We start from the raw sequence: 20,776 nt of genomic DNA on the forward strand, positions 1-20,776 counted from the left end.
TATGTAGTGTATATTTGTGTAGTTTAATCTGTCATAAACAAAAGATTACGGGTTACAGGATGCGTTTGTGTCGCGGTGCCTCGGAGACGAGAGCTGGGACACCGGGGGAGCGACCCCGATCTGGCAACGTTGGTTTTCAGCCAAGATATGCAATAATTGACATGCACGTCCATTCTCCCTAGTAACAAGTTAAGCCATTTATTAAACCATCACAATTACTCCGAAGCTGTTTAGTCAAGGTAAAAATTTAGCATACCGGTAGTCCCTTCATACTGTAGTTCCTCTTTAAATCTAAAATGATTGAGTCTAGAGTCAGAATAGTGCAGAGCAGAGTTACTCCTCTAAGGAAGCAGGAACAGACCTGCAGCTATAAACAAAGTGGTTCCCAGGTGAAACATAGACATTGTGTTTGACTTGAGGTTTGTACATTAATATCTGAACTGTTGGGTACTGGGGTCACTGCCTCTTGTGTTTATCATGTGTTGCATGCAGAGTGAAATCAACTGCAGTCTTTTATTTCACAGAGACGTGTTTCCCCAAGGACTGCCGGATGAATACGCCTTTGTGACGACATTCAAGTTCAGGAAAACCTCAAGGCGTGAAGACTGGTACCTCTGGCAGGTCTTTGACAAATACGGAATCCCACAGGTGGGTCAGACACATGTAAATAGTAATAAATGTGACTAAGATCAACAAATGGGCCCAGAACACTGGATCCTTACAATCTCCTTTAGTTACTGTGTTTAAAACACTTAAATTGTGTCTTTATTCCTCATTTAACCAGATAAAATTAAATTCAGACCCCTGCTATTATTTCTATTTACTTACCCTACCATGTGAATACACACACACACACACACACACACACACACACACTCACACTATGGTAATACTGACTGCAGCTCCTGTCGTCAACATCACCCTGCCTCTGATTTGTCAGGTGTCCATCCGTCTGGACGGAGACAACAAGGCGGTGGAGTATAACGCTGTCGGCCTGACAAAAGACGCTGTCAGAGCTGTGTTCAAGAACCCCGAGGTTGACAACCTGTTTGACCGGAACTGGCACAAGATTGCCCTCAGTGTGGAAGCCAAGGCCGTTTCTCTGTACCTGGACTGCAAACACATCCAGACTCTTCCCATTGAAGACAGGGAGGACATTGACATCCAGGGGAAGACGGTGATTGGGAAGAGGCTGTATGACAGCGTGCCGATTGATGTGAGTCTCCACATGTGTTGCAACATGTCAGTCTGTCCACTCTGGAGATACTGTTTTGTTATCTTCTTGAGGTTGATCTGTCCATCATTGGTCCGTGTCCATGCAGTTTGACCTCCAGAGGATGATGATCTACTGTGATTCCAAGCATGCAGAGCTGGAGACCTGCTGTGATTTACCCAATGGACCTGTGAGTATTCCAGGCTACAGTTGTACTGTAAGCAGCTTTGTGAATCCATGCATATTTATTTATTTATTTGATTAGGACAATGCACATTAATCAACATATCAGCATATCAGCTTTTTAAAGGTGGTATAGACATAGAGATGACTAGAAAATAACAATGTTAGAAAAAAATGGAGCCTTTTAAGTAAAATTTATAATCACATTTGATTCGAATTGCAAGTTATGTTTAATCCCATCAGCTGGTTTCTTATCTAAAACCACCACACCAATTTCTGTCTTTAAAGGTCCCATATTATGCTGTTTTTCAACCATTTCACATGGGTCTAAGTTGTCCAACCATATTGTATTCCTAGTCTATTGTCCCCAAATCAATCTGCAGCTCTACATCTCAGCAATCTAAAAGTGGCTCTTCAGAGCTCTCCTGTGAACAAGCCGTTTCTGTGTCTGCACCTTGAAATACAAATTAGTTGTGTAAACCACGTCCACTCCACAGCTGTCATGGGGAGAGAGGGTGTGGTTTTCACTACAGGTACATCTGCCCGTGTTGACATTGGGACAGGGGTCGGGCATTGATTTCCGAAAAAAAAAAAAAAAGTTTCTGAGACTCTCATCTTGTCTGAAAAAATGTAAATGTTCATTTTTTACTGTGGCAGAAGGAGATAGCCTATGGATTTCTACAGCCATCAGAAAGTGTGTGAAACTGTCAAATAAAATAACAAGTGAAACTGAGGAGCAGCGCAAACTGTGCACGGAGCGACTGATGAGAAGCTACCGGAGAATATATATCTTTTTTTTAATAAATCTTTTTATTTGGTTTTTCGTTCACATACAACAACAATTCACACATACAGTGTATGCAAGAAATCTTATAAGAAAATTAGCAGTTGGTTGTCCTACACAATGTATGTTGAACTACTGGAGAATGTGGTTTTGCTCCGGGAGAGGAGACTTCCTCGTTCAGATGTCTCTCATTCCGTGATGAGGACCGCTGCGCTGATGAGAAGCGGTACCGTTCCAATATTCTCCGGTCCGCGATTTCATTTTTAATAACGGTTTTTCAGTCAATGATTCAAAACGATGATCTGGCGGCCGCGGTAACGCTCCTCTCGCACCGCTTCATGTGAAATGACGGATGGGGGGAGAGAGAGAGAGAGATGGGGGGGCGGGGGGGGCATAATAAGGGCCCTTTAAAACTCAGATGAACAGTTTTTGTTTATCGTACTCTCTGGACTATAGAGCACCTGAGTATAAGCAGCACCAGCTAAATTTTAAAAGAAAATACATACATAGGCCGCACTTGAATATAAGCTGCAGGTTTTCATGTTGTAACATGAGATATTTACACAGAAAGACAGTAGGGAACTGTGACAGTCTGCTCGCTTTTCCGCTGTTTTGGTTACGCTCCCATCGCCCATGTGCATTTGTCTACAACAAATCCGGCGGAAAATCAATAAATGGAGCGGTGGATAATGTTACATAACATATACAATGTTACGGCATGTGTATTTGTGTAGTCTTAACCGTCATGAACCCTCCTGCTCCTCCTTAGCCTCACTGCCCTGTCATGTTACTACTACTACAAACAGAGAATGCACTTCTCATTGTGGTCCTGAGTCACGACTGATGGGCCTTGACAAAAGTGTTTTTGCTATTTTTTTCTACTTGGAAAACAGAGGTTTTAGAAATAACCTTAAAAGCGCTGAGCCTCTTAAAACTCTCCAGGACATCAGCTCCTCTTGCAACCTCAGTCACACCGTTCCAATCTCTCTGTCTGATCATCGCTTTTGGCCCAAATGTCATCTTTTCAGTGCCCCAAGAAAGTGGTGACAGAGGCCCCCCCGATAGAGATCCCCGCTCCGACACCTACTGTTGGGGAGCAGCAACGAGGCCCTCAAGTCAACTGTTCCTGTGGTGCAGGAGAGAAGGTACAGACACATGATTTCTCCAGACATCCCCCTCTCCCCTCCTCTTGTCTATTACTTCCACAGATGAATGGGAATCCTTTTCTTCTACAGCTTTGGTCAGACGTCTGTGTTTTTATTTCTCACAGGGTGAAACCGGCGCACCTGGTGTTGCAGGTCCAAAGGGTGAAAAGGTCATCTCTCACTGCCTTTAAGCATTGTGTGTGCCAAAAGATCGAAGTTTCAGAATGATGCGAAGTTGTTTGTTCCGCTTCTTTTTTTTTTATTGTGTGAACGTGCCTACGTTTTCAGGGTGACAACGGCCTTGCGGGTGCCGTCGGATCAGCAGGCATCAAAGGAGCAAAAGGAGAAGCTGTATGAAAACTTAAAACTGTGAACATTCATACGTGCACCACTCAGATAAAATATTCAGTAATCTTATACCTAATTGATAGAATTTCAGCCAGTTCATTGCTGTAGTCATTGGTAGATACATGATCAGATACATAGTGATTTCAAATTGCATGCCTTCCAACTATTCTGCTTTTCTCCCCGCCTCGATAATAATTAATCCATGTTGATTAATTATTTGCAGGGCAGAGTAAACTCTGTCAGAGGTGACAGAGGTGAGAAGGTAAGTAAAACTGTGTGTGCATCCTGATAGTTGCATGAGTATCATACGCTTGAATACATGTTTGTCTCTATGCATATTTCGTATGCATGTGTGCATGTACTCGGGACAAAACATAATGATGTTCATCACTCAGTAGCTGGACTGTAGGCTGTAGTTACAGTAAGAGCAGTTGTGGAAACAACTACCTGCAATGGAAAGTAGCTATAGCTTGCTGGAAAAGACAGTGAATGTTGCTAGTTAATGTACAATACTAATTTTCATATTCATTAGGTCACAGAGGTGTGTTTATATTTCTGCCTGGGTTCAGACAGTCTCGCCCCTTTGTCCTGCATTACTTTACTTTAAGTGGCCAAAATCACAGAAGTTTTCATTTTTGAGTTTCTGTTGTCAGACAATGGAAAAAGAGTAATAAAGTATTTAACGGTCATTGAAATGTGACCCATTAAAGGGATAGTTCAACATTTTGGCAAATTGGCCTATTGCTATAATCCCTATAGTTTTAGGAGTAGGTTCGTTACCTTTAATTGTCGGTGCAAGCCATTTTTAGAACGGTGGAGCAGAGCCGTGAGCTGTTCAGAGCTACGCTACGGAGGCTCATGGAATTTCTTGGTTTCCCTCATCAAACTCATCAAATACACAATCCAACAACTCCAAAACGCTTTGGTGGACCAGTTGTGACCTACAACAAAGGTTTTTCCAAAAAGTTGCTAAATTTGTTGCTAGTTTTTTATTTATTTATTTCTGTTGAAAGGCCTGTAAACGCCCTCTGATGATGTAATGTAAAATCGAGTAACAATCAACGGTGCAAACTCTAACCAGCTGGTCAGCCAGTGATGTAACGTAACGTCACCATGCGGTCAGACGCAGATAGACATTAATGTTTATGGCTGGCCGCACTGTTGAGATCTTATCTTATTACATCTACTCTGACAGGGAGTGGCTAGGAAAATGCTACAACTGTTATTGTCAGAATTACAGGATAGATCACCACAGAGGATGTGTAGATGTATACTGAGCAGGCCCCGGGCAGACGCCCACCCGGTCTGGCAGGATCACAGTGTCTGTGCTGCCCGCCAGTGCCAGCTGCGAGTCTCCGAGTATAATTTATTCCTTTTGACAAAATCCTCAGCGTGCATCACTCAGACTGTCCTGAGAGAGACACTTAGAATTGTCACAAGAGGCCTGGAAGATGGGATAAGTCTTTTCACTTATGTTTGTGCTTTAGTTGTCATAGTTTGGAGAATGCGCCTCTAAATTATTTTTGAATTATGAAGGTGTGCATCTGAATTTCTTCCCCACAAAAAAAAAGTAAGTGACGCAGTCAGACAGACGGCAGAACTCATTTCATGGTAAATTTATTTTCATTTTGTAGTCCTTGTTTCTGAAAACCTGGCTGGTTTTGATAAAACTGCATTAAATCAAACTTTAATGCAGAGTATCCCTGTTGCTCTTCTGTCTCTGACTTTCTGCATGAGCATCTGTCTTCTCTTTCTCACGGAGACGGCTGCAATTTGTTGTAAACTTTTTTTTCCTTAACTCGCTGCAAACAAATGACGTAAGCCCACTTTCAAGCTGTGGTCGAAGATGGCTTCGTCGGTCATCGACCCGTTTGGGTTGAAAGTGAATTCATCCCGCTTTGATTGCTTCTAATTGCAACTTTAACGGACTAGAACAAGGCAATTCCCCACGTAGCAGTGTTGTTATAGATGATGTCTCTTTCGTTGTGGGGCACGGCAGAGCGAGGGGGAGGGGGGCTCGCTCCTAATCTCCACGATGAACGAAAATGACGTGCGTTAAAATGATATAAGCTCCTAAAATAATTAAAGGGCAACCTTCTGTGACTTGTAAAGTGGTTTATGAAGCTGAGGGAAGTCTTGCGGTGGGCAAGACCTCGTGGTACACTGTAATTTAACAGCCGTTACTCTTCACTCAGTCCAGCCTTCGGATTCCGAGGGATTCCTTGGCACAGAATATGACATCAGTGTGCACACCAGAAGCAGAAGTGCAAAACTGCGAAGACAGTGGAAGGCCATTGTTCCTTGAGTCTATGGTTGGATGTGTGACCAGACCATAGTGGGTCTTGGCAAAGCTGGGGACATCTGTTAGCATATTCTGGCTCCTGTATGTATGTATGTGTGTGTGTTTATGTGTTTGTGTGCTATCTTGACTTAACCCTTTCTGTTTTGTGTGAATTTTGTCTTTTTGTCTAAATAAATGTATGTTGTCATCCATTGTTTGATTAATCAAATCCCAGGGTTCCTACACAAGTATGGAATTTGATTTTATACATTTCCAGGTCTGGAAAATTATGGGAAATGGAAATTATTGTATGGAAATATATTTATCTTAATACTTATCTGTTTGGTCTCATCTGAAGTTATTTGGGTTAATTATTTTGTATGCGCTATTAGCTACAATCTGGTGACATAATGGCATACAAATTCAGAATAATGAAAACAAATGATTAATTACATAATTTATGATCATAAATTACATGATCTAATTACTCAAATGTCACAAATTATTTGATTTTTTTTAACTGAGAAGTCTGTTAATTAGTATGGAATGTGGAAATTTTAAATTTAAAATGTGTAGGAACCCTGAAATCCATTAATTAATATCTAACATTTGTATTTTGTTCCACATTAATCCTCCAGTGAACTAAACCGTGTTCTGTGGCACCACCAGGTTGATTTCCTGACCGTACGTCACTGTCACTGTCACTGTCACTGTGCGACCGACCGGCCGTCATGCATGTGTGTCCACTGTGGAACAGTCAAAGTTAATACTTGCCTTCTGTTTACAGGGTGATAGTGGCAGCATAGGGTTGACAGGTGCTCCTGGACAAAAAGGAGAGAAGGTGTGACACTCGTGAACCTGGACACGTGGAGGATTTTATTTTGTCACATTAAGGATCTTAAAAGTTCACATATTGGTGGTAATTATGCGTTTCCAATCATTTGACAGGGTCTTGGTGGTGTGCCAGGTATCGATGGCTTACCTGGAGACAAAGGAGACAAAGTAAGACGTGCAGTTATTGTGGTTTCACTGTTTGAAGCATTCTGACTGTCCAGATGGGTGTGTTTTCATCTCCATGTTATTTTATTGACAGGGTGCAGCAGGAAAGGCCGGTGATTCAGGGCAGCCGGGTCCAGCTGGACCAAGGGTGCGTGAATATGGTCTTCCAATTTGTAAACAGTCAACATGCATTTAGCAAATTTTTAAACCTTTTAAAATAATTTTGATTTGGGGGAAAACGGGGGAAAACATTATCTTTCGTCATTCTGTTTTTGGCACAGTTTTCAGTGATGCACTTGTTCTGTTAAATGGGCATACATACAAGTTTTTTTCTGGGTAATTACCTCTCAGCCTGTTATTGATTTCCTGTGAAAGGGGTGGGGGGTTGCAGCTTGGTTGACTTTCCCTTAGATGAAGTAGCAGCTGGGGGAGAGTGGGGAACTGCTGGCATGCTGAGGTTTGGCCAATGGACTGTGACAGGCTGCGTGGCCCAGGACCCGGGGAATGATTGGCCACTTTCAATACAATGCAGGGAACCAAATCAGGGAAATGCACTGTGAAAAACTATTAAAAAAATAGAGCCCATCTTCTAACTTTGGTGTGGCATATAGAGTTGATGTGACATTATTACAACCCAAAGGCAATAAATTAACAGATTACCATGTAAGGGAATCACTGTAATAGCGGCCCTTTATTCTGTGACAGTTACTTGACAATTGTTTGATAGCTGTGCATCTTTAAACGCTAGAAAAACAAAACAAAACAGATTTGTATATTTTGATATATAACTAATGAATCAAACCAACATTTACTGTGTGCTAGAATTCAACACATAGCATAGGCAGCTGATAGACAGAGTAAACTAACATTAGCTTGTGCCAGTTACTTTAGTTTACAGTACAGTCTAAAATACATATTTTTCCACAGCTTTTGTGGAATCAAACCAGAGAATCAAGGTAGCTGTACATAACTTTGACAGTTACTCGGCCATTGTTTGATATGAATGTTTGTTAGGTATCAGAAGATAACCCTGAGTACTGCCTGTGACCAGAACATATGAAAACACAGCCATGTTTTCATGTTATAGCGAATGAATCAAGCTTATGTTTATGTCACGTTACTTTACAGTAACAACAAGCAGGCAGATGTTTTCAGCAATAAAATCTCTGATGAAGTGTAAGTTATACTTCATCAGAGATTTTATTGCTGAAAACATCTGCTACCTAGCACAAGTAGCAAGTTAGCAACTCACGTCAGCTAGCGACAGTCAAATGTCTAGGTAGCAGCTAAAGAGTCAGATAAAGACAGACAAAACAGAGCAAAACCAGAGTGAATATTAGACCTACATAATGTATGGAAGAAATGCTGATGTTACTTGGTCCAGTGAAAGAGTTCTTTAGCCACAACAACTTATCAGGATTTTTGTTATTAACAAATAGCTGAGACAATTTTGCATCAGTGTAAACAGTAGGGCACAGGTGCTGCCAGCCAATTAAATGAACAGCTTTGCTCTATGCAGGCCATGACAGTATGAAACTGGGCCAGCTGAAATTCAGCTGTCATTAACTTCATTATTTACACCTGTGTTTTCCTTGATATGATAAGTCAAAATGTGTTTCACGAAAAAGGCCAATAACAAAGTTATTGTTTAATAAATGGATAATGTAGCAATTGGGATTTAACTGTGGAGCTCTCTCAAAAGTCCAAATTAACACTGTAATACAAATATTTTTTACACAATAAATAATCCATTTCTTACATATGTATATGTAATCGTCATAACCACTATCGTTAGTTAGAAAACATGTGATTTTCGGCACATGTAATTAAAAACACATTTTTGCAAAAAAGAAAAAAAAGAAAGAAAGAAATCTTTCTTCAGAATTTCCAGAAACATTGACTTTTACAGCTTCCCTCTGTGAAAAAGGAGTGAAAGTCAGGCTGCAGGTCAAAGTCCAGTAGCATAGGGGGAGGTCTGGTCACTGACAGCTGCCGTTTCTTTTTTGGAGTTTCAGGTTTCTTAGTTGGTCAGTTAAAATGTCTCACATTGATTCAGCTCTCTGACTCAGCAGTCCCCAGTTGGCCTGTGGTGTATTGCTTAGTCAGCAACTTTTACACTTGAGGGGGTGCAATAACTTCCACTGATATGAGGATCCTCAATTTATATTACACAGGGATTTCAAGGAGATGCAGGAATCGCTGGTTCACCCGGACCAAAAGGCGTGACTGTGAGTTATCTGAGAACACTTCACCAAATGATAAATGATGATTTTCAATTTTTGATTTAACTTTTTTTTTAAAAATCTCTTTGTGTTTTGTTTGTAGGGTGTTTCAGGTGTAAAAGGTGACAAAGGAAGTCCAGGAACCAGCGTGAGTGACACTGTAACATTGTTTTTTTAACAGATTTCCATGCTTCACATTCACACATCATACATTTATATGTATGTGTGAATAGCTGTTGGCCACGCAGCTCCACTACAGCACATACAGTAGAGTTTCAGCATCTTGTTTATACTTGCTGAGGGGATGAGAGAGACTTTGACATGTCCATGTTTTCCCACTGTGCCTTGAAGCTGTGTGGAGTTTACACTGCAAATCCTGACGACAGGGTTAATTTCTGACCGGGAGAGAGAGAGAGAGAGACAACAGAGAGAGACCAGTCTTCTCAGTGGAACCGAGAAGTGAGGGGCGTAATAGCACAAACAGATGTGGCTTCCTTGATTCACTCTCCACACTTCCTGTCGGACTCTGCGGGGGCGTTTGGCCATAATGCGCCTCATTCAGACCTGTGTGAATTGTTGATGTCTGCACTTTTCCTCTGAATTGCTCAGACCTTTTGCCATTACATTGATGCTTCTCTGCCGTTTGGACTGCTAATAAACCAGTGAAAGGTTATCTCACGGCATCAACAACGGCTTCCCGCTGAAGACAAGATGTTTTTGCGATCGGCGATTTCATCGATACTGCGAGTAACAGATCAAGTGATCACAACAGGGAGTTATAAGAAACAGCTGTAAAAATGACTTTATTGCACTGAGACGTCAACTTGAATTTAAATGTAAAGCACATCAACAAGCAGTTTAAATGAAACAGTCAATACGGGGTCAGTACACTGATCACTTTGCCATACGGCAGAGTGAGGATGTTGCTACAGCTCTATAGCTCCATTCAAACATCCTGATGCCAGGTTTGGAGCTGTCCGTCAGCCGCTCAGTCAATCAGTAAGCAATTTCCTGTAGGTGAAAACTGGAAAAGTAGTTCCCTCGGTGAAGTGATAAAGGGAATAGGCCAAGGTGGTTTAGAGGAGGCAGCTGGGGTTCAGGTCGGGGCGATGTTTGCTGAGGGAAAAGCCAGGGATGTGTTTTGGGTTACACTTAAATTCAGTAGTCATTGTTGGCAGCTACAGCAATGGCACTGTCCACCTCTTCCACGTTTAAATATTAAAGGGATACTGCACCCAAAATCGATAATTCGATGCCATCATGCTAGAACTTTCAGAGGTATCAAAACTCTTTAGGAGTTCCAGGGGGGGTCCGGCTGGCAACGGGTTTTCATATAATGGTGGTGGGTAGTGCTCACTTTTGAATCATCCAAAACACACACTATGAAACATCCAGATACCTCCATACTGCTCGTCTGTACTGACCCAAGTGTCCTGAAGACGCCACATGAAAAAGTTGTTCAGAAAAAATAATTTGATCTGTTTTTTATCTTTGTTGTAGCAGTAGCTCCCAGTGGCTCTGTTGATGTTTGTGCGCATGCGCCAGATTTGCTGCGAGATGTTGGTTCGTCGTTGTAAACCATTGGATGTATGATGTAAACACAGAAGAACGTCTAGCCGCAAATCTCGCGCAGCCACTGGGAGCTACTACTACAACAAGGATAAAAACAGAGATCACATTATTTTTTTCCAAACAACTTTTTCATGTAGCGTCTTCAGGACACTTGGGTCAGTACAGACGAGCAGTATGGAGGTATCTGGATGTTTCATAGTGTTTTGGACGATTCAAAAGTGAACTCTATCTGCCGCCATTATGTGAAATTCCATTGCCACCCGGACCCCCCCTGGAACTCCCAAAGCGTTTTGATGACTCTGAAAGTTCTCCAAACCCTTCCTTGGCATGATGGTGAGTAGACAATTGGTGAATTTTGGGCGAAGTATCCCTTTAATACATAGATATTCATAGTACCCAGACAACAAGTTGTTATTATTGTGGTCCCCCTAATTTAATCTATTTATGATTTATGACCAAATCCCTGCAGAATCAATGACATTCCCAGCATTGTGCCATTGTTAGCACACTACACCTGCTAAATATCAACATGCTAACACTGGAGACATCTCATTTTGTGTCTGCCCTCGACTCCCAGCAGATACTCAAAAAAGATCCCGCAACTAGTTCTTTTGTTTTCTGTTGCTGACATTTATGTGAATTTATTTGTGTAGCATTAATAGCTACTGCAGCACACTGGCAGGTCTTTTTCTTTGGATTTTCTGTTGAGGTTTGTGTTTTTTCAGCTTTATCTGTGCTGCCCTGCTAGCCATGGCTGTACATACTGACTATTCAAAAGTATTTTTGCCCCAGACACAATGGAGATGTGTGTAACATTCTGGGAGCAGACTGTGACATTAAGACTTAACAAGCATTTGGTGTTTAGATAAGCAAATGCAAAAGTTTAATTACCTTATAGGTCACTGATTATTGCATTTTAGTAGAACAACAAACTTTAAATTACTATGTAAACCCAATATTAAGTATAAACATCCCTCTGTTTTATGTGCCTTTTCAACTGTGCATAAAAACTTTGAATTTCAGAGAAAGGGGTCAAAATATGGCAACAATAAAGTTTTGAGATTTGGCAGAGGTGATGTATCAGTAAAAACAAAATGCAACCAACTGCAATGGGAACAGTCACAGTGAATAAATACTTAAGCACACAAAGCTTGTGACTTAAAGCGATTTGCAGGGAATTCAAATAAAATCTGCAACTGCATTCGGATGGAAACTTTCCTAATGTCTTTTACAGTTTGAAAATGTTTTACACATGTTTTCTTGTCCACTTGTTTCCACTTCAGGGTCTGGCGGGTATCGATGGTTTCCCTGGAAAACCTGGAGTTCCTGGGAAAGATGTAAGTTGTGAACCTCTACAGTTACTAACAGTTCAGTTTCTGCTCTTTCACCTTTTGCATTAATGAAGCTTTCATCTTAAATCCATCAGGGTTTGAGAGGATTGGCTGGTACACCCGGTCCCAACGGAGTTAAAGGCGACAAGGTACATCCCTCCTCCTGTGCCGTACGCAAAACACCCTGCTCACTTTATCATAATCAATTTAAAGTGGATATTGCCTTAAGCAGAATGTTATCAAGCTGATATGAATCATTTTAAAGAGGTATCATCAGTTTCCCAGGCTACTGTCTGTCTGTGCTCTCCAGACATTCCTCACTCTCCTCCGCGCACCATCAAAGTCAGCCCACTCATTTGTCTGAGAAAATAAAATGCAGTTCATTTGTCTGTCTGTAATTACCGACTTTGATGATTCTTCCACATGTTTACACCCCACCCATATGCATGCACAAAGATCCATGCATATATACAAAACGCACAAAGAACTGCTGCGCCACTTTACCCACAAGTTTCACTTTCCTTTGGGCCTACAATTAAGTACACATTTTAACACGCGTCATCTCATAAATTATGGTCGCTGCCGTGTCATTACTCTATTGCCTGAGGGACTTCGCTCAGAGAGTCTCTTGATTCTAATAACAGGGTTTTTGCATCCCTGTTGTGTGAACTGTGTAACAGGGCGAGAGAGGCATTCCTGGATTACCTGGTGATGTGGTGAGTATCAACAGCAGAGAAAAACATTCTGAGAATAATGTTCTTTGAAATTACAGGCTTGTTTTAAAGATGAATGATGAAGAACATTGTAGCGTGAAGTGGGATAGACAACAAACAGCAGTTTAAAAACCAAACGAAAAAGTCCCATGGAAGAAACGTTCCTCGTGTCCTGCTGTAACTACAGTTACACATTTTTACAATTATTATTATCATTATTTAAAAATTGGTAATCATGGGCAAGAGTTACCTACTGACCTCACTGACCTGACTTCAATCACTATCATTTCTGTATTAATGTGTGTATTAAATTATTTCCATTTTATGATGTAAGCTTCATTCAAGAGTCAAGGAGAATTAGTTATGACTGCAATCATGAATGTTCCAGCTCTGTATGTGAAGTAAGATGAGCACAGTTTGCCAGTATGTTTTTTTTTCAATTATCATAAAAAGAAATAACATCTTATTTGCATGAATGATTCCATGATGATCTACTGCTTGCACAAGAAAACTGTAGAAATACCATTTATGTTTGTGGGAGATGAGAGTTACCGATCGCCTATGGCCTTATTACATTACAGCAATTAGACCACGTTAGAAGACAGTGATATACTAATATGAAAATCATTAGTCTGACTTAATGTAATTAGTTACTTGTGTTAATTTCAGCTTCAGAAAGAAGGCTTGCGGGGTGAGAAGGTGAGTAATTGTTCAATCATAAAATGGTTTATCTTTTTTTCAAGATATAAAGAACCACCTATTAATTATCATATAGTCTAATTATCCAATGTGTATTAGAAATTGAAATTGGCAGCAGATTATTACTGCAATAAACAATGTAGAGACATAGCTAAGACATAGCTAGACATTTCAAATGATTCATTATATATACAGTTTTAAGCACAAGTTGTAACTCACCACATTGTGAATAGTGATATGTTTAAAACATACTTGTGTGTTTGACCTGTTTCAGGGACAGGTTGGACCTGCTGGGCCTCCAGGGGCCGACGGCCCCCCAGGGCCTCCTGTAAGGAGCATGATTTAATACTTCCTTCCTTCATGTTTCCTCTTTCCTGCTGTTCAGCTTTTGATGATTTGCTGTTGTGGAACAGTCATCTGTTCAAATGCAGTGTGGAGCAGTGTATGAAAACACTCGTCATGCTGTTTGAACTCCTGCTGACTGCCAACATTTTATTCCTCAGGGTCTTCCTGGACCACAAGGCCTGCCCGGAGAGCCTGGAGAGTTTGGCCAAAGGGTAAATATCGAAGAAGTTTATCTGAACATTGTTCACAAGTATATATGATCTCCACTCAAGCCGTGGCCATATAATGTACTTACACTGTAACCTACTCTATTGAGGTATGTTGAGTTAGGATATAGCTTACGCTGGAGTCAATCTTTAGTTTAGTTTAGTTAAATATTCATACTAAATGCAGAATATTTGGAATATACATGATATTTTGCTGCCAAGCAGGATTGACAAGGCAAACTGGTCTCCAGTGTCAAAGTACTAAAGTCCCTGTCCTGTCCCAGCTATTTCGTTTTTTAAATGAAGAGTAATTGGCACAAGAAACTAGTAACACATTAACAGAGTGAGATAAGTTTTTAATAAAAGTACATTTCTTTCAAATCCAGAGAAAATAGTCACCAGATATCCAACTATGTACTACAGTATAAATCACAAAACCCATAAGGTAACAAGAAAAAAAGCATGAAAAATATCCAAATGCATAGTCTATTAGGTGGTAGGTGATTTGCATCGCTTTAGTCTGACTTTAGAAAACTGAGTTTTGACTAGAATGAAATGATTTTGCCTCCAGCGCTGCTCTTGCAGAACAGAAACTGTAATTTGCAGAAATTGGACATTTTCTCCTATAGTCCCATAACAGTATTTACTGTATCATATTCCAGTGGCATTATTTAGGATAAAGAAACTGATATTTATTCCTCAAGCTAATCAAAGCTGATGCTGCACTGTAGCTGTTATCAGAGTTGTTATCCAGACAGAAGCTGTGCTGCGTCTGGATCCCGCTCCCTGTGTCGCCCTCCACCCTGCTCCCGTCACACAGCAGTGTGTAATTAAAACAGACACAGCATCCCTACATAATTTGTTCTTCCAAAACATTAACAAAGATAGTGGCATCGCTTCCTTTGTCTTTTCTGGGAGCAATTAACTCCTCATCAGCGGCATGTTGGAAACAACATTTGCAGCTGCTCAGCTGGGCAGCAGAGTCCAGCCAAACCTCCTCTGGCCATGAATGAAAGAATTTTTTTTTTTTTTTACCAGCAGAACACACACTTTGTGCTCAGCCAGACAAGCTCCTCGTAGATCAAGGGATTTGCAGTTTATTAACATGAATCAAGCAGTCACACTGGGTTCAGATTCCCGCAATATCTAGAAACATTCTCCCTCTGTGCAGCTCAGCAGAGGTCCCGCTGAATCATTACACAGCCCCACGGGACGCTCTCAAAGACACCCCTAAAAAAAACACACAGATGGCCAAGAAGCTTGACCTATTTTCTCAAGGGTTAGAGATTGTTATACCTCAGCTGAAGATACACAGGGATGGAGGGCGCTAGGCAAGGAGGGGGGTGAGGGGTTGTTAAGGTGGGCTGAGAGCAGGGATAATGGGGTGGTCTGATGGAGTCGGCTGGATGCTTGAGTTGGTTGTAGATGTAGCAGTCCTCACCTCCGCCGCAGCAAAGCCCTCATCAGACATTTGAGTCACCGCCGCCGAGGGCCAATCTGCTCACCTTTATCCCCATACGACCAGCGGCACGGCCACACAGTTTTCATTGGGGCGGGGGGGGGGGGTCAGCTCAAGGCCAGCGCTCACTACGGGGCGGCACAGTAATGAGAATGTTGTTCAGGTTGTTCTGTGGGGTGTTGCTCTGCACAGAGGTTAGATTATGATGTTTGTGGATGCGTAACAGGAGGAAAACTGTGGCATTTTATTTCTTGTGTATTGCTACTGGTGTTGTTATTGTTATTGATTAGCTTATTAGCAGCTGTACTTTTTCTAGCTGCCTGAATCTCTGCTCTTTAGAGTTTGGTTTCTTTGTTTATTTTCCTAGCGTCATCCAATAGAGTTAACTTCTTTTACAGAATAAAAATATAAGAGCGGTAATATCTCTCTGCTGGTAGGCCAAGGACAAATCTCTCCTTTTAGCTTTCTTGTCCATTTTAACCTGTTGTTAGCATCAGTACATGTAAATAATTCAATTATGTGATTAATGCTGTTTAGTTTTACTAAACTACAGTAAATGGCATAATAATAAAAAGTGTTAACAGTTAAATCAAAGATCCTGCCAGTCTCTTTAAGAAAGTTAGGCTACATTAACTTTAGCAGCAGTATGCTAGCTCTTTCAGGTCCCATTGTTATGGCAGTACTTAACTGTTGCATGATTCACATTTATATGGAAAAAACAAATTAATTACCAAAATAGTGGGTCTTCAAGAATGTTCTTGTTGCATTAGCTTAGGCTAGTTCTGGTTAGCTTTGCCTTGCTTTAGCTGTCGGAGTGTCACATGCCACATGGAGGCCACAGAGATGTTTATGGGAACTGAATTAATATGTATCATATTTTTTTACAGGTGGATTCAAATAGTTCTAAACCCTCTGTATATGTCCAAAACAGATGTGACAGATGTTAGCTTAGTCCTAAATCAGTTCTTACCAAATATAGCGTTTATTAGCCTATTATTTATTAGACAGAACTCCTTATTAACTGAAAGCATATTAACTTCAACCATTATAAGTATCTCAGAACTTTTTCACTACAACATGTCCCAATGCTCTTTCCAGGAAAATTCCCAAGATTATATTGGTAAATTGCAGACATATTAAAAAAAAAAAAAAAAGTTTTCACAGCTTTTAATGCCTTGTTGTTTGAAAGCCCTTTTTTTATCCTGCCAAATTCTGGTGTTGAATGTATCGTAGTACTGTGGTTAGAAATACTGGAATGAACCTCGAAACGTGCAGCCAGGAGAAAGTTAACAGGTTTTTTTTTAACTCTCCATATAGCTCCTAAATTTGAAAAGGGAATATGTTGCCACAGGGTCCTCAGCAGCCGCTTCACTACAGAATGATTTTAACATGGATGCTAATTAACTTCATCTGTCTTTCAGGGAAAGAAGGGCGAGAGCGGCTTGCCTGGAGTGGATGGCCTCCCTGGACCTTCTGTAAGAGCTCCGTTTGTTCTTAACATCTCACAACATGAAAAATGAACACGTATTTGCTGATAAACTTGTTAAACGAATGTCCCCATGTGTTTCCTCCCAACTTCTCAAGGAGAACTGAGAAAAAATAATTGGGTGTTTTTAATTGTGTGGGCTGCTCAAAATTCAATATGACCCACAAAGCAGGGAATGCCTTCTCTCTCACAGGTGTCTTCACTGTGTTTTTAATAGAGGCAAAATAAACAGGCCAGATTAAAACCAACAGGTTATGTCAATTAATTTCCCAAATTGCTCCCCTAAGCGCAATAGAAATACACCTGTCTTCAAGTGTATTCAAGGTTGAACGAGGCATTCACAGTGTAATAATACCGCCCTCTAGTGGCTGCTCACTGGTACTGATGTACACTGTGTTTTTAGGCGTTAATATGAAGAAGTTTATTGGGGAAAAGCAGATAATATTTTGGCTAGACAATATTTCATGAATGTTTTTACTGGCATAATGTCTATATTAGTTAAAAAATCTATCTGAAATCTGTATTTTATGGTTGTGAGTTATATTCCATTACAGTATATTGACCTATCTTTTATTTTTTATCTTTCAGGGTCCTCAGGGTCCACCCGGGGCTCCAGGAAACCAAGGACACACTGGACCTCCTGTAAGGCTCCAGAAACTGAAATGAGGACACGGCAGATTTTGTTAAGTTCCCTTCGACAAGTAAATCATGAACACATTCACACATCTCCTCTTTCTTTACGAAGGGTCTACCTGGTGAAATTGGATTTTCAGGCAAACCCGGAGAACCTGGAAAGCCTGTGAGTTGGTCTTTGTTTTTTTTTCTGAAACATAATTTGTTATTAATAGCACTTTGTGTCTCTGGTGTTCAGTCTCTATTGTTGTTTCCCTGCGCGGGTCTCTAAATGTCAGCCCGTTGTCCTTTTATCTTCAAAGGGACTTCCTGGTAAAGACGGCCTCGATGGTCTTCCTGGAAACGACGGATCCATGGTTTGTGTCACCTTTACAATAACTAGCTTAAAGAAAACCTTCCTATGAACAATGGAACAAATGACATCAGTAAAGTGAAAGTGGTGAAACCAAAGAGACTTATCACCCTCATATCACCCATGCTTTAGCGTTTGACTGTCTTCATCTGATGATCATCTGGTTTTATAGCCTACAGCTTTGTTGCTGTGCTTCACTCTCACTGCTCTCATCAACCTCAGTTAGGTTCAGACCACTGCTGTAAGTTCACTAACTGTGAACACTGAAAGTTTATTGCCTGTGAGCTTCATAACTTCAAATCCTTAAAGTTAGTTAGAGTGTATATGTGAAAGGTGTTTACAGTAAATTACATTTTGCTTGAGCTACTGGTAAAAGCACCATTGCTTGTTTAAAACATTTCAAACTGATGTACTTCAATTTAACGCAGTGCCTAAAGTGAGTTGTGGTGCGTTTACCCTTTCCGTACATACATTATCTGGCAAATACTTCTTGCAAACAAAGGTTTTCTTTAAATGATGACATCTGAATGGTAATCCTGTGTCTGTGAAGGGGCCCAGGGGAGAGCGGGGAACAGATGGTTTTCCTGGAAAGCCTGGACCTAAGGTAATGTGATTTAAGAACCACACCGCTGAAGACATATGCAGTTTAGGAGATAACATGTGTATTTTCCCAATGCAAATGTGACATTTTAAAAGTGGGCATGTCTTCTCTCCAGGGTGATGATGGGCCACCTGGACCAAGAGGACCTCCAGGAGAGAGAGTGAGTTCACAGCTGTTGACTTTCCTTTACTGTAGCTGCTTCTATTTTTTTTAAAAGAAGAAGTTAAACTTATTTTGTCGTGTGACATGGATGTGATTGTTACAGGGAGAAGGTGGTTCCCCCGGACAACCAGGTGCTGATGGAGTGAGGGGAGACAGGGGCGTCCCGGTAGGTGTGATGGTGATTCTCAGTGCATGTTACCAAGGAGCAGCAGGTATATGCTCATTCAGAGCTATAGACCCCATCTTACTTAATTTCACTTTATTATTAATTCAGTATTGATTTAAATATGGAACATCCATTAAAGCAGCCTCAGGGTTGTCTAGGGCAGGGGTGGACAATATTTTTCCCACAGGGCCATACTGACTCAGTAATGGAAGGGCCATGCAATTGAAAGTCAAGTACAAGTACAAGTAGTATGTTGCTAAATTATGTTAAACCACATGAATCTGGTCGACATGGTTACTTTACAATATTTGCCAGCCCAGACAACCATGGTCCTTGTTTCAAAAACCAAGAACTTGGTGTTACATAAATGCTGACATTTTGCATTATCAATGATTAAATCGGCCTAAACATCCTTTCAGTTGTCTGATATGCACCACCGGTCACTGATGACACACACTCAGTGACGGACTGGCCATAGGGCAATATGGGCAAATGCCACAACCTTTATTTAACCAGGCGAGCAAATTAAGAACAAAATTCTTATTTTCAAGTGCAGCCTGAAGGGGAAGGGGGAGGGGAGTGCTAAAAGTGAAAACAAGGTTATATAAATTACACAGAAAAATTCAACGGCTGTGTAATGATGCAGCCATGAGGTGGCTGCATGAAGATGCAGCCGTGCAAGAAAAAAAAAAGTCGGTTATGGTCAGTGGTTTACGGCTGGCCAATACTGAAAGACTGAAGACACATGTAGTGTGTAGCTTCCCTGATATGACAGCTCCCCCTATAATCAAGAACTTGATTCCTCCAATTAGTGTGGAATGTTGGAGATCAATGCATTTTCTTTTCTCAGCATCATTATTATCACTGTTATACATAATGCAGTCATTGATGCAGTCATGTCATTAATAGCCAGTAGTTTTGATAATAGTAAAACAACCTATGTTTGGGATTTTGTGCAAAACGATATGATTTTCTGTTTGATGTTTTGAATGATGTGATCTGACTAAGTTGATCATGTAAGAAGGGTAGGCGAAAATAAGCGATAGCTTCAGCCTATGCCTTTTCGGTTTGGCTCTTTTCTAGTTGAACTGATGTTTTTCTGTTTTCTGACTTTTAATTTTGAATGACCTGACCAAAATAAACAAATTTTCATTCATTCATTCATTCATTCAACCTGCCTTGAGTCCATATTTATAATGTGTGGCCTCTCTCTGTCAAAAAGTCCAGGGCCTCTTTTGGTGCCAGTCCGTCACTGCACACACTGTATTATGTTATAAATATGGACTCAAGGCAGATTGTTTTACTATTATCACAACTACTGGCCATTAATGACATGACTGCATCAATGAACGAAGAAAATAATAATCACAGAGAATACTTCTAAACAAATACATGATCATATTCATGAATAACTACGAACTACTCAAATCTCTCTCTGTTCTGAGTTTGTGAGACTGTTTGATATGTGTAGATAACTTCAACTTTAACAACACAGCACAGACCTGCATCACTGAATGAAGAAAAGTTTAGGAACCTACACAAAAGCTCATTTTCTGCTGTGGCATTCAATCCAATCTAAATATAGACAGCACCCTCTGTTGGAATCGAGTCACATAGCAGTACAAAGTCATTGTAGTCATCCGCCTTGAGACATTTGTGATGCAGATTTCTTTTTTTTTTTCATTTGAGGACGTCACAGGATGGATTTAGGTTTTCCCATGGGCTGTAAAATGCCAGTGTGTGCTCTAGGGGGTCTCCAGCAAAAAGAAGAATCATTTATTTTCATGGTGTCACTCTATCTCCATCCAAAAGTGACACAGGAGCAGAATGTCTGACTGTTTTCATCATGGCTTTCAAACACTTTCTATAAAACATA

At 40.7% G+C, this 20,776-nt stretch overlaps 1 protein-coding gene across 1 annotated transcript in view; it reads left to right on the forward strand.

Annotated features, from left to right (window-relative positions):
- Positions 1-20,776, forward strand: part of col22a1 (collagen, type XXII, alpha 1) — a 65,706-nt gene that overhangs the window by 20,626 nt on the left and 24,304 nt on the right. Inside the window, exons 6-30 of the mRNA XM_085792341.1 lie at positions 525-648; positions 941-1,216; positions 1,323-1,403; positions 3,209-3,325; positions 3,451-3,495; positions 3,614-3,676; positions 3,897-3,935; positions 6,742-6,795; positions 6,903-6,956; positions 7,048-7,101; positions 9,128-9,181; positions 9,279-9,323; positions 12,031-12,084; positions 12,174-12,227; positions 12,759-12,794; positions 13,461-13,490; positions 13,765-13,818; positions 13,994-14,047; positions 16,922-16,975; positions 17,575-17,628; positions 17,732-17,785; positions 17,922-17,975; positions 18,522-18,575; positions 18,688-18,732; positions 18,838-18,900. Coding sequence (XP_085648467.1) covers positions 525-648; positions 941-1,216; positions 1,323-1,403; positions 3,209-3,325; positions 3,451-3,495; positions 3,614-3,676; positions 3,897-3,935; positions 6,742-6,795; positions 6,903-6,956; positions 7,048-7,101; positions 9,128-9,181; positions 9,279-9,323; positions 12,031-12,084; positions 12,174-12,227; positions 12,759-12,794; positions 13,461-13,490; positions 13,765-13,818; positions 13,994-14,047; positions 16,922-16,975; positions 17,575-17,628; positions 17,732-17,785; positions 17,922-17,975; positions 18,522-18,575; positions 18,688-18,732; positions 18,838-18,900 — 1,666 coding nt within the window. The remainder of the gene's footprint in view (positions 1-524; positions 649-940; positions 1,217-1,322; positions 1,404-3,208; positions 3,326-3,450; positions 3,496-3,613; positions 3,677-3,896; positions 3,936-6,741; positions 6,796-6,902; positions 6,957-7,047; positions 7,102-9,127; positions 9,182-9,278; positions 9,324-12,030; positions 12,085-12,173; positions 12,228-12,758; positions 12,795-13,460; positions 13,491-13,764; positions 13,819-13,993; positions 14,048-16,921; positions 16,976-17,574; positions 17,629-17,731; positions 17,786-17,921; positions 17,976-18,521; positions 18,576-18,687; positions 18,733-18,837; positions 18,901-20,776) is intronic.

The sequence above is a fragment of the Trachurus japonicus genome, chromosome 11 (assembly GCF_045865225.1).
Source record: "Trachurus japonicus isolate A0001 chromosome 11, Traja_1.0".
Lineage (NCBI taxonomy): Eukaryota > Metazoa > Chordata > Actinopteri > Carangiformes > Carangidae > Trachurus > Trachurus japonicus.